The 14,446-nt window shown below is 40.7% G+C and overlaps 1 protein-coding gene across 1 annotated transcript in view; it reads left to right on the top strand.

Moving 5' to 3' along the window:
* The window catches only part of ANK3 (ankyrin 3), an 889,892-nt gene that overhangs the window by 558,918 nt on the left and 316,528 nt on the right, over positions 1-14,446 (top strand). Inside the window, 2 exon segments of the mRNA XM_030203110.1 lie at positions 7,500-7,685; positions 9,015-9,038. Of these exon segments, the coding sequence (XP_030058970.1) occupies positions 7,500-7,685; positions 9,015-9,038 (210 nt within the window).

The raw sequence follows: 14,446 nt of genomic DNA, 5'->3' as shown, positions 1-14,446 counted from the left end.
TGTCATTGTATGTCGTTAAGTGAATACAATTTTGGCAGTCAGCACGATTTCACATTGTTTGTCATTTACACTCCTAATGTGTTGAAGGGTGTTTTGGGCTTCACAACTTTGTGTTGCAACATTTCTTGAACTGCATATTTATCCAGTGTTTATCTCAGAATATATGCTCAGACTCCTGACGCAGCCCTTATAGCCGAAACATGGCCGTGTCAAGTCAACTGAAGATTTTGAATAAAGACACCTATGTTCTTCTTCACGCCTCCACTCTGATGTTTCCTTGTTAAATGAAAACAAGCAGAAAAAAATGACATTTTTTATTTTTTTTTAATTTGCCGATAATAGTTCACACTCTTTGCTGTCAACAACTTGGGAAATAAAACAAAATCAACATTTTTGGCTTCTCATCCCTTAGGGCTATGACCCTACTTAGTTCTCCAAAGTTACTCATAAACGTGTTATGTTAGTCCGTCAAAAAGTCATCATCTAGAATGTGTTTTGTTGAACTTTATTTCTGCATACCTAGTGGACTAACAATAACCATACTGATACATTAAAAAATGAATACGTGGGAAGTAAGTTAGGTGTCTGTCATTTCTGTTATGACTTTAGTGTTGGGTATTTTTTGCATCAAATTATCACAGCCAGAATATTCATTAATAAAGCTTGTTAGGTGCAAGTTCCTCAAATAACTTCTGAGAGCCAACAAAATTCTTTCAGCGTGGTTCTGATAAATATCTGCAGATGTCAGTTCTAATTATAGATCTGTTGACATAGTGATGGCTGCCTTCATATACAGCCAGCAGCTCGCATGCAGGAAATACAGGACAAACATGGAGGCTTTATTCTAAATGACTTTCCTTCTGAACTTCTGATGGTTATTGTACTTGCATTGAAGATGGTGGATTGTTCGATCAAGGCTCTTGACCTCAACACTGCTTAACTGACCAGCATTTAAATATGATGTTTTCAAAGCAAACAAACGAAAAAGAGCAAGATGCCAAATACAAGGACCCTTTGCATTCTTACTGCAGGGTAAAAAGCACTACCGCAGGGCGTACTCAGGTGTCCTGTGGTAGTTTCTGGATTGACACGCACTTCCCACTTGCTCAAAAATACCTTTTTTTAGCATGGGGGCATGCTTGGGGTTGGAGAGTAGGTGTGCCCAGCACTAATCGGTTAGCACTACTTCATCGGCATGCACCAACCAATTAGCGTGTGATTAGCGCAGGAGCTCTTACCTAAGAAATAGGTGGTAGTGAGTACTCCTGCACTAATGGCCACTTGTTAATTGTGAAATTAGTGCATAGCCATTAACGGGGGAGATAGGAAATGTAGGGTTTTATAGCCACACTTTAACTGGCCTCAGTGTGTGGGAAATCCATGTGCCAGTCACAGCACAGGCCACTTTTTAGTGCAGCTTAGTAAAAGGGCCCCATAGTTTTCCTAACATCTCCTAGTGCAAATTAAACAAAGCTGGAATAATTAGTGGGGGGGGGGGGCAGAGTACTTTAATTCTGTCCCTTAATTTGTTGGTTAGTGGATGCTATCCACTGAAAGGTATATGGAATTTGTGAGAACAGAGACATTGTGGCTCCTTGTGCTGCATGCAATATATCGAGGAATATATACCAGGGGCGTAGCTACGGGGGGGCCACGGGGGCCTAGGCCCCCACAAATATTGTCCGGGGCCCCTGTTTTGGCTAGCGGGGGTCCACAGCCGAAGCCTTCTTCAGCACCGGTCTCCGGCGCAACTGCTTTCTCCGCCTGCCCCCTGCCCCCTGCTCTTCTTTCTTCTTGCTCCTTCTGTTCACACTGATGCTCAGCGGTCTCCAGCGCAGCCGCGTTCACTGCCTACCTCCTGCTCTTCTTTTTTCTTGCTCCTCCTGTGCACACTGATGCTCAGCGTCAGCGTGCACAGGAGAAGCACGAAGAAAGAAGAGCAGGGGGCAGGCAGCAAATGCGACTGCGCCAGAGACCAGCACTGAAGACGGCTTCGGCTGTCAGGGGTTGGGGACCCCCGCCAGCAAAGGTATTTGTTGGTGAGGAGGCGAGGCGGTGGGGGGGGGCGAGGAGGTGAGGTGAGGCAAGGTGACGCATGGCGGTGGGGGGGCGGCGGGGCAGCAGTCAAAATGTGCCCCCAACCTCAGACTGGCCCCCTCCCACCGTGAGGTCTGGCTACGCCCCTGATATATACAATACTGCAGAATTGTGCAGGCACTTCACTCTGCCCATTGGCCGGAAGATTAGCTTTCACCAGCAAAGAAAATGTCAGATCTTATTATTTAATTGTAGTTTCTAAAAATGGGTTGCTCCTGCTTTAAGACATCAGCCTGCAAATAGGCAGCAGATCTGTGACACAGGTGGCTAAAGTCCTTTGCCCTGATTATCCACACCTTGGAGAGAAACAGCTGCCTGATCAATCTGTTCAGGGAGCCCAGTTGATGATATAGACCTGCTGTCTTAAGTTCTTAATTGACAAAAGGGTGCACAGTGGTGCCATGTCTTCAGCATGTGCCATTTAATGCGGTAAACCCATTCTGTCTCGGGCTACAGGTAGTCCTTACGTTTCTCAGACAACATGTTCTGCATATACCAAGCAAGGCTTACTGTGGCACAATCAAAATAATAATTAAATTAACCTACTTCACTGAGAAAAAGTGAAATGTGCTGCAGTTAGACAATTCTTCTGGGAGCCTAGGGCTGGTGGGGGGGGGCTTTTGTGTGTGTTAATAAAATGCATCTGCTTTTCACAATCGAGTCAGGTTGTAGAGCCCTGTGTCTGGGGATTGCTCTGCTGATGGTACATCTGCTCTCTGTAAAAATCATCTATCCTGATTAATTTCAAAGCCTTGAGGGTCCCAGGCATTCAGGTGCCATTCATTAAATTAATCAGTCACAACAGGGTTGGATCTTCTTGCATTTTACTTTGCTGCCGCTTACGTTACATTTTCAGTGTTTCTAGTTTAGTTTGGTTTAGTTTATGTTTATTCCACACTTGATATACGTCCTTTATTTACATCAGTCAAAGTTGGTATATCATATACTGTTTTTAATATAGTATAGTTTATTTTCATGTTAAAGTTTAGTAGATAAGTTTGGAAAACATTCTGTGTGGTGGCTGTTACTCAATATGTTGACTATTTTAAAAAATATTTGAGATAAGGTTTGTTTAGTGAAAAGCTGTTCAATAAAAATATCTTCAAAGTTTTATTAAGTGTATTCTGCTAGCACTGGTTAACGTGAGAACAATCTGTTTATGTATTTGTACATTGCATTCTGGTTTTATATTCCGCCAATACCTTATCAGTTCAAGATGGATTACAACATTAAGATGTAAGATCCACTACTACTACTATTGAACAAATTATTAAAATTGTCAAATATCACTAGATAACCCAAATTTCAAAAGCAGATGAGTTTTAACATTTTCCGGAACTCTAAATAATTTCTACCAAATCTTAAAACTGTAGTAAACAATTCCAAATTACCACCATCTGATATGATAGAGAAGTGGATAACTGTCTCACAGACTTCAACTTTGAACTGTAGAAAAACATAATATAAAGGTGTTACGAATAGTTTTTGAAACGTGAAGCAAAATGATTAAATGATTAACTCGGATTGATGGAGCATCCATCACCCATCAATATTTTTAAAACAGATATTCCTACTTTAAATTGTATTTGTGCTTCCACCAGAAGCCAATGTAAGATTAAAACTCCTTCATGGAATTATATCTTTTATATAAAAACAAAAAGTGAGGAGAGTGGACGAGGATACCAATTTGTTTATTCATTCACATAAAAAATAACGTAATTAACATTAAAAGTGGGTCACTTTTAATGTTAATTACGTTATTTTTTATGTGAATGAATAAACTAATTGGTATCCTCGTCCACTCTCCTCACTTTTTGTTTTTATATCTCACGGTTCCGTGAGGATTTTACCTCCTTTTTGTTTTGTTTTATTATATCTTTTATATCCATAAATTACCCAAATGGCTGTATTTTGAACAAATTGCAATTTGACAGAGAAGAGATTTAGAACATCCAGCTAAAACAATATGCAAAATCTAATCTCGATAGTATCAATGATTGGACAAAAAGCCTAAAAGCTAATGATTTGAAATATTTCCTCACAGCGCTAAGCTTCCTGAGAGAAAGAAAGGACTTCTTCACAACAGCCTGAGTATAGCTATGCATAGATAACTGATTGTCGAGTTCTACCCCTAATATTTTTGATTGTAAATCAACAGTAAATTGATTGGACCCTACCTTAAGAGTTTGACGGAAATTAGGGTTATTAGCAGATGCTCTTCATAATAACTTTGTTTTTTTTCTCTATTTAACTTTAAACGGTAAGCCATGACCTAGTCCTCTGTTAATCATATACAAGCTTGAATAAGTGACAATAAGGCATATTTTCAGAGCTCTTAGATTTACAAAGTTCCATAGTAACCAGTTCCATAGTAACCTATGGAACTTTGAAAGTGTAAGTGCTTTGAAAATGAGCCCCATAGTATTTTACAAAGATTTACCTGAAGCTGATCGAAGACCATGCCTAGTGACTGCATAAAAATATTAAAACGTGTAGACGAAACTGGGGAACCCTGAGACTCCCCACATGTAGTTTTCTATATAGCCAAATGGACGTCAGTGTTTTTGACTGAATAATACTAGTTAGAAAAAAAACCCATGAAGCCAACCTAATACCTTCCCCTGTATACCCAATAGATCTAGTATCCGTAGCATTAGTTCATGGTCTACTATGTCAAATGTGCAAGAAAGATCAAATTGGATAATTGCGCACTGACCTTTGCTAAAAAGATTTTTACCATGAGCCACCAGTGTACCTATCACTGTTCCTTACTATGATTCTGCCTTACACCAGACTGAGAAACATGAAGAATGTCATAATGCATCAAATAATGTTCAATCTGCACCATGAGATATCCTTTTATAAACAATGGAATAGATGCCACAGGGCAATAAATACTAACTTCTGCTAGATTAGCTTTAGGATTCTTAGGAATAGGGGTTAGAGCTACATCCCCTCCTGAAACAGGGAATGTACCAGATTCAAAATATGAGTTTAACCAATTAGTTAGCACATGTATAAACAATGGAGACGCTGATTTAATTAAACATGAGGGGAATCTATCTAAACTACAGAAAGATTTGTCATACTTTAACAGTAACCTCTTCGTACCATGAACATTGATCTTATTAAATTGAAACCAGCACCTGTCTGCTGGAACAGCATTCTGCTCAAAAGGGGAAATTAATGATTGAGTACTCTCAGATGGCAATTGTTCTCTAATCTTTAAAAGCTTACTACTAAAATATAATGCTAAATCATCAGCTGTTGGAAAGATGTCATAATTGGTGGTGACAGACTCTACATCCATAGGAGCCAACTTTTCAAAATGATTGGGGGTGCTGAAATTTTTTCTTTTTTTTACAGGTGGTGCATTCTCCCCTCCCCGTCCCCCTCCACCTCCCTCCAAGTTCCAGGCCCCCTCCCTCCCTCCCTCCCAATTCCATTCCCTCCGAGTTCCAGGCCCCCCCTCCCTCCCTCCCCTCTCTCTCTCTCCTTTCCCTCCCCCCCCCTCCGAGTTCCAGGGTCATCCCTCCCTCTGAGTTCCAGGGTCCTCCCTCCCTTCCTCCTTCTCTCCCTCCCAGTTCCAGGGTCCTCCCCTCCCTCCCAGTTCCAGGGTCGTCGTCCCTCCCTCCCTCCCTTCCAGTTCCAGGCCCCCTCCCTCCGAATTTTAAAAGTCATCTTGACTTACCTCGTCGGGGTTATGGCGGCCAGCAGCAGCGGTGAAAAGCGTGCAGGCTCGGCCTTTCTCTCTCTCAGCTCTGGTCCCGCCCTTGCGGAAACAGGAAATGAGAGCAGGACCAGAGTTGAGAGAGAGAGAAGGGCCGAGCCTGCACGCTTTTACCGCTGCTGCCGGCCGCCGTAACCCCGACAAGGTAAGTCAAGATGACTTTTAAAATTCGGAGGGAGGGGGCCTGGAACTGGAAGGGAGGGACGACGACCCTGGAACTGGGAGGGAGGGAGGGACAGACGGACGATGACTCTGGAACTCGGAGGGAGGGAACGAACTTCCGGTGGGTGAATATTGGGGGTGCTTGAGCACCCATGAAGTCGGCGCCTATGTCTACATCCATTAGGTGGTCCAATAATGAAAACAATTTCTTAATATTGGATTTGTCCTGGCCCACCAATTTTGAGTAATGTTCGCTCTTTTTGATAGTTAATTTGTGCTTGTATTGATGAATAGCACAACACCAATTATTCTTATTAGCATCTGAAGGACAATGCTTCCAAAGTTCCAAAGAACTTTTGATTTTAAAAGGATTATATAGAAGTAAGGAAAGTCTTACTTCTATATAATCCTTTTAAAATCAAAAGTTCTTGATCAAACCATTTCTCATAATGCTGCTGAATTTTGTACACCTCTAGCCTGCCCAATCACTATGGTTCTAGGCATGGAACAGAAAACATATATATTAAAATAAATTGCACATAAAATTTTTTTAATAACTTCATCTAGAAGGTGTCTTCTTCTTAAGGGGTAATTATTTCCTGCAGCCAAGTTAGTCGCTCCCACGGTAAATGCATGCAATCAACCTCATAAGTAGCGTTATTCTTATTCATACTGCCCAAGAGCATCAGGCCTCAAAGCCACAGCATGATGATCCTGGGCCGCTTCTTAAAAGGGACAGCCAATCTTAGCAGAAGCTCCCCCATACTGCCAAAACCCCCCACTGTACTCTGTTGACCCTTCCTTTCAATATAATTCCCCTCCCGAAGAACCCTCCTTTACTTAAAAGCCCTTCCACCCTCCTGTAGAATTCCCACCCTCTTGTAGTCCTTTTAGGCCTACCTCTCAGATGTAAATCCCGACACGTAAGTTAGGCGTGGATTTCCGGTATTCAGTAATACTGTGTGCATCTTTAGCAAACGCCCTGACCCACCTATGCCCCTCCCACGACCATGCCCCCTTTTGAGTTGTGTGCTATAAGATTTGTGCACAGATCTTTATAGAATAGAGTTTAGCAAAATGCGCATGCAAATTAACACCAATATTTGATTGTTAGCACCCAATTATTGGCACTAATTGGCTCGTTAGCTGCTTTAGTTGCATGCGCATCTCAGGATAGTGCACAATTTGTGTGCAATTTATAGAATCTGGGGGTTAATGACTTTCTCACTTTAAACAGGGCATAGAGGGATGTAAGCTGCATGGAAATGCAGGTACAACTCTGATCGCTTTGTTGAGCAAACTGGAAGGACCTATATATGCATTCGTTTACTATGTTACTATTCTACTGAATGTAATTTGCTTTGAGCAAACAATGAAAAGTGTGCTTTAAATACAAATCTTATTTCTCTTTTGTATTTCTCTCTCTCTCCTCTTCTCCTAAATATGTTTGAGTTATATTTGAGGACCCTTGTTTTGAGGTATATTCATATTTGCCTGTGTACCTTAACAGGATGGATTCACTCCTCTGGCAGTTGCCCTGCAGCAAGGCCATGACCAGGTGGTTTCCTTATTCCTGGAGAACGATACGAAAGGCAAAGTGCGTCTCCCTGCCCTGCACATCGCTGCCCGCAAGGACGACACCAAGGCTGCTGCCCTACTTCTGCAAAATGACCACAATGCAGATGTAGAGTCAAAGGTTGGTTCTGAAAGAGGATGTGTTAAACAGGTCGTAACTATGCTGGTGCTTTAAACAGATAATGCACGTTCTGTATATGGCTTCTCAACCTTTGTCAAACATGAGGGGGGGGTAGCTATGAATTGAAGATAGTCCCCTTCTTAGCCTTCTGGGCTGAGAATGCTGATGAATTTGTGTGTTTGTATGGAGGTTGGTGGTTAACGCTCTACCACCAGCTCTATCATGGATATGATTATGTAACAACCATTGTCAAGAAAGTAGGATTAAACCTCTTTTTATAATAATAATAATAATAAAAATTCTGTAGCTAGGGAAACATTTTATCGATCCTAAATAATGCTCTTTATAGAGGCAAAGACATGCTGCACCCAGTCTTCCAAGCTGGGAGATTGTTCTGCCTTTTACCTCATAGTTTTTGTTACTGTCAGTGTCAGAACTCATATAATCTTTCCATTTTCCGGGCAGTTTATGGGGAAAACTTATGCCCACCAACCTAGCTGGAACCTGTCTTCTGCATGGAAGAATCCCAGATGTGTCATTCTAATCCCACAGAGAGCAATGAGACAGTATTTACTGCCATGGACTGCACACGTCAAGTTTACCTGACACTTTGACAGCATTACTTTACTGTAATTTTGGTATGTGAATCCAGGGCTAAGGTCTGAAGCATAATATAAGGGCCATATGAAAATATGAACATCTCATTAATGCTTATCATATAGATTCAGGGCTACTCCCCTAGCTTAGTGGTAGTATATTGAACCATCAGGCTGAGAACCAGGGTTTAGCTCCATGTTTGGACCTCTGCTACCTCAGACTGGCTGAGTCTAGAGGTGCTGCAGAAATAACAATCACTGCCCTGGGGAGGTGGGGGGCAGGGGGATCTACAGTCATCACACAGTGGCAACATTTGAGTATAGGGCCTAGGCTGTTAGGGTTCTAGAAGGAGACTCTGTGCATGACCCCTTCCTGAAGGCTCTCATTGCAACGTCTGGGCTAAGAGATGAAATAAGGGATCTAATCGCTGGATTGCTACACATGAAGATCCTGGCCCTGGTTCCAACTGAGCTGGAAGCCCAAGGAAGGGAACTGTGTGGGCCCAAAATCAATTCATAATGTATATGGCCTTGATTTGTAAAACTATATAGGTGGCCATTAAAACTGTCATTGTGATGTCACAGTCTAGCTTTCTCTCTGTGCCCATTGTTCTGTCAGCTTCATGTCATAATTATAGTGTTTGCCATCATAAAGCTTTTTGCATCCATGTCACCTGTAGGAAATTAACCATTCATTTTTTCCCCTTCTTTGCTTCCAAATGTGTTCACCTAGATGGTGGTGAATAGAACAACCGAGGTATATATATAACTGCATATACATGTAGTATGCAACATCACTTTCTCATTCTGTAGTGCTACTGCATCATGGTTTCCTGTTTCTCTTTGCATTGTTTTTTTTTATTTAGGACTGGTATTTTGCTTTAAAAAGAAAAATGTAGCATGTGCTAGAGCAGGCACTAATATATTACCAGGGCTTTCTGCAGCTGAAATTGAGCTTATAATTAATTCTAGAAAGTAATTGCCATCATTAAAACAACACGTAGAATAATGGGTTCCGAGGTTCTTGTAAATATGTTTATCCACTGCTTCAAGAGCTGCAGACAACCCTGTTAGCCTGTGCATCTAGGCCTGGTTATTTAGGCTTCTGCATGACACTTACCCTCAATGGTGTCAGCAAAGAAATGATCCAAGATTGTGACCAGAGCTCTGCAAAAGTCTGAAAGGGGGTCCACGATAGCTAGCATGGCTAAAGGTTTGCTGGGGATTTACAGATTCAACTGGTCCCGAAAAAAGGTTCAGAGTGTGGGTTCGGAGTGAATTGCTGCATGTTTCTTTTTCCCTGAATTTCTGAGAGCACAAAATATTGGATTTATTTATTCAAAAAAGTTGAATACACTACTTTCCTGAAACAATTCATTCCAGCTAATTTACAATATAAAACAATACATCAATCTACCAGCATTAAAAAAACAAACAAACAAAGACAGTGGGTTACTTAATACTGAAAATAAAGTGCCACAGAGGTAACACCAGTGAGGCATCTCCAAGTCCAAATAGGCCTTAAACCTCCAGGAATTGTGGGGTGTAGTCTTGTATAAATGTCCTCAGTGGGAAAATTATTTGGATAGTTACAGTCCTTAAAGTAATCATCTTCACTGTTTAGACATCAATTTGAATGAACAAAAAACCCTTTCTCTAATTTGCATCTGCTTTGAATCTAACTTTGGAGAAGTCATTTTCTTTGTTCCTCACCACTACGAAACCCTTCTGGCCCAAATGTGCTGTTGAGTTCTGCACCACAGAGGCATGTTTCTTAAACATTAAGAAAATAATTTTATTTTTATTTTTCATTTTAAAATTACACCTTGTATCAGGTGATAGATGAGAGAAAATATGTCATTTAAACCAAAACCAAGAAAATCTAAAATGCTAAAGAATAATACCACATATCAGGATCTGAGTCTAAAAGGCATACAGGAAGGGAGTCCTCAAGCGCAGCCCAACTCATGCAGCTAATAGCTTAAGCAGGTCCCATCTCAGGCCCCGAAATACTAACTACCTTATTACTTTAAAAAGCAGTCAGTTGTAAAGCATCAAAGAAAACATATTTAACAGAACAATACACTATACATCTATAGAGAGATTTCAAGAAGGAAAAATGAAGAGGGCAATTTTGTATCTGCACGCATAGTTAAAAAATGCACACATATTTTTCTCTGTGCACATGATATTGGATTTTCAAAGAGGATATAATCAGGTACACAAATGGATGACATTGCACAGGGTGCCAGAACAGTACAGTTGTCCTAGAGCTCATAACCGCCCCCCCCCCCCCCCCCCGTTTACTAAGTCGTGCTAGAGGCTGCCGTGCGCTAATGCTAACACTTTGAATGGGCTGTGTCAGCATTGCCGCACAGCAGTCGCTAGCGTAACTTAGTAAACAGGGATGTGTGTGTAAAATTCTAAGCATGCAGGGTCCTTCCCTCATGCACCAGTCTCATCAGATTTCTTTTTCACTTGGCTGAATAGACATGAAAACAAAGGTCTCCTTAGTGTTCATGCGTTATTATTCATTGTTCTTTGAAATTAAAAAAAAGATACCTTTATTTTATTTATTTATTTATTTATTAGGATTTATTTACTGCTTTTTTGAAGGAATTCACTCGAGGCAATGTACAACAAGAATACATCAAAACATAAGCAACAGACAATTACAACAGTAAAAATATTCAAATAACAATACAAAGTATGGCATAGTATACTACTTACAATGTCAACACAATAATTAATAAAATATTTTAATACACAGTTTAGGGTATAAGCAAAGATGGAACATATAGATATGTAAGAGCTTAAGAGGAGTTAGAAAATAAGGGGAATAATTTAAGAAAGTTGCACATGAAGTTAGAGACATGGATAAATATTATCTCAGCTAGGGTAAGAATGGATAAACATATCCTGCTACAGTATGTGCCACTGGTGCCACTCCTTGGGTGTGTGTGTGAGACTAGCAAGTTAGTTACTTCTTCCATTAAAGGCCTGGTTGAAGAGCTAAGCCTTCACCTGCTTCCTGAAGTAGAGATAGTCTTGTGTTAAGCAAAGCCTTTCAGGGAGTTCATTCTAGAGTGTGGGGGTTATTCCGGAGAAGGCTCACTTACAGGTATCACATTGTGTAATATCTTTTGGAGGGGATGTGGTTAGTAATAGTCCTTGAAAGGACCTTAATGTCTTTGGAGGTTTGTAGAGGATCATCCTATTCTTCAAGTACTTGGGGGCCATTTCCTTTAAGGGTCTTGAAGATCAGACATAGCTTTAAATTTAGCCTTGTATTGTACTGGTAGCCATTGACGTTTTTGCAAAAATGTTGTGATGTGATCACGTTGCTTGCAACCTTCTATTAGTCTTGCTGCAGCATTCTGAATCAATTGGAGCTGGTGCAGGCCCTTTGTAGTCAGACCAGTGTAGAGTGCATTACAGTAATCCAGTCTTGATGTCATAGCATGCACAACTGAGACAAGATTTGCCTTCTCAATGTAAGGAGAAAGGTATCGTAGTTATCACAGATGGTAGAAGCAGCTCTTGAAGATTGCGTAGATTTAGGGGATCAGAGTAAGTGTTGAATCTAACTGTATTCCAAGGTTCCTGACTTGTGATTTGAGGGGGAGTTTGTACTTCCCAAGGAGATTTTGATATCAGGTATGTGCCCACTTGTGTTAGGGACTCAAAGGAGCTTGGTTTTACTTGTGTTCAGGCAAATTTTGTTGTTTTTAGCCCATTATTGAACTGATGTTAGACAGTTTATTCAGGGCTGTGGGTATGTCAAGTTCAATTGGTATGAGTAGCTGCACATCATCCGCATCCATTGACTGAATCAGCTCGGCTAGTGGCTTGAGGTAGATATTGAACAGAATAGGTGATAGAATCAATCCTTGTGGTACCCCACAGGTCAGTGCCCATGGTGACGATGAGGTGTGGCTAAATAGTATGAACTGTTGCCTGTCTGTTAGATAGGATGTGAACCAAGCAAGTATTGTTCCATTGATACCTGTTTCTCCTATAGTGTCGAAAGCAAAGCTGCTAAGAAATCTAGCAGTACTAACACCGAGACAAATTCCCTGTCTCGGTTTCCGTGAAGGTCATCTAGTAGGGATATGAGGACCGTTTCTGTTCTATAACCAGGTCTGAATTCAGATTGGCGAGGAGAAACTGGCTAGATCCATGTCAATCATTGAGTTGAGACAATTTGTTTTATTACGTTTTTCTAGAAATGGTATGTTGGACACTGGCTGGTAACTTTCAAGTTTGTCCTGATCAAGGTTGTTTTTCTTTAGCAAACGGCGTATATCTGCCCTTTTTAATACTGTTGGTAGTTGCCCATTAGAAAGATAAGAATTCATGATTTTTGTGGCACCTCCTATGAGTTTCATACTTTTCTGCTGCTTGATGGGCAGGGATCGAGGGAACATGTAGTTGGTTGAAGGTGTCTTAGGATTTTGTCAAGGCTATCCTCTGTTATTGGGTTAAATGTGTCCCATATGTCTGTGTCAGGAGGGGACGAGTTTGTGCGCTCCTGGTTAGCTGATTGGAGACTGGGTGGAACTGCCTGTAAATCCTTGCAGAGACTTTTAATTGTATTGGTAAAATATGCTGCAAAATCATTGTAGCTCAGTTTTGACTGGGCAGGCTGGTTCTGTTGTGGGGGATGCAGTAGGCTGTTTACTATGCTGAACAGTTGCTTGGTTGAATTAGCAGCCTGTTCAATGCATGGAGAGAAATATTGTTTTTTGGTTGCTGTTAAGGCTTGGTGATGCTTAGCCATGTTTTCTACAGTTTAGCCTGTCCAAATCCAGGCAGGATGGCTGTTATTTTCTTTTTTACCCTGAGGAGCATCATCATACGGACAGAGAAAAGTACCTTCATATAATGTGTACAGTGCTGCGTACATCTAGTAGTGCTATAGATATGATTATTATTAGTAGTAGTAGTAATCTTGCTCACCAATCATAGCAGAGGCCTCTAGATTAATATCGCCTCTGCAATAATCATTAGTCTAGTGTCCACTTGTATCTACTCCAGTTCTTATCACAGTAACAAATGAGTGTTCTTCATCCATTGCACTGCCTCTACCAGAGCAGCCTTTTTCATTCTTGTGAAAGATGTTTAATGAGTTTGTCAAGACTGCCTATCAGAGAGAAACTTTTTCTTCTAGAAAGACCCATGACTTGGTCTCAACTATTTCAAACTTATGTCAGCCTGCTTCATGAAGACGCTATACTCCTCCTGCAAACAAATGCAATAGAACCTGTTCCAGCCCAGGAAAGGAATCAGTGGTTCTATGCCAGGTATTTCCTCATTCCAAAAATACAGGAAGATTACAATTATCTTATATTTCAGAGAAATTTCAGAAAGAACATTGTTCCATTCAACTCTCTCCTACTTGACTAAAGAGGATTGACCATAGTCACTGGATCATAAGGACACCTAGACACGTCCCAAATCATTCTAACTGCAGGAAATATCTCATGTTTCTTCTGTGTGCCAAACATTACCAATGCAAAATGATTCAGCCTGTCCTTGGTCCCCAGGTTTTTCACCAAATACCTTGTTGTAGCAATAAGCCGGGACATTTGATCTTTCCATACCTCGATGACTACCACTTTACAACTTCATCAAGGGATCTGTTTCTTCAGGAATGAAACAATATTTATTTATTTATTTATTTATTTATTTATTTATTGCATTTGTATCCCACATTTTCCCACCTATTTGCGGGCTCAGTGTGGCTTACAATACATTGTTAATGATGGAAATACAATTTGTCACAGTACGATTATGGGTTACATTGTGAAGAGTTATGGGAAGACAGAGTCAAAGTCAAAATATAATTTGGGAATAGAACAATGGAATGTAACAATTGGGAAATGATAGGGCGATAGAACAATAGCAAGAGAACATTAGGGTATAACAATTTTGTCTGTGGGTAGAGTTTTAAGTATGGTGAAAGTATGGGGGAAGAGAATTCAGAAGAGAGTGTATTGATGCATTTCTATTAGTGTGTATGGATTTCATGTGTTTTGATCCTTGCAGTAAATTTTCTCAAAGAGATGAGTCTTCAATAGTTTGCGGAAGTCAGTTAATTCGTAGATCGTTTTCAGGTTGCCTCGGCTTTCTCAGTCTACAAAAAAAGGTCTCATTCATAGAAGC

The sequence above is a fragment of the Microcaecilia unicolor genome, chromosome 5 (genome assembly GCF_901765095.1).
Source record: "Microcaecilia unicolor chromosome 5, aMicUni1.1, whole genome shotgun sequence".
Taxonomy (NCBI): domain Eukaryota; kingdom Metazoa; phylum Chordata; class Amphibia; order Gymnophiona; family Siphonopidae; genus Microcaecilia; species Microcaecilia unicolor.
This window is presented reverse-complemented; position numbering and strand designations above follow the sequence as displayed.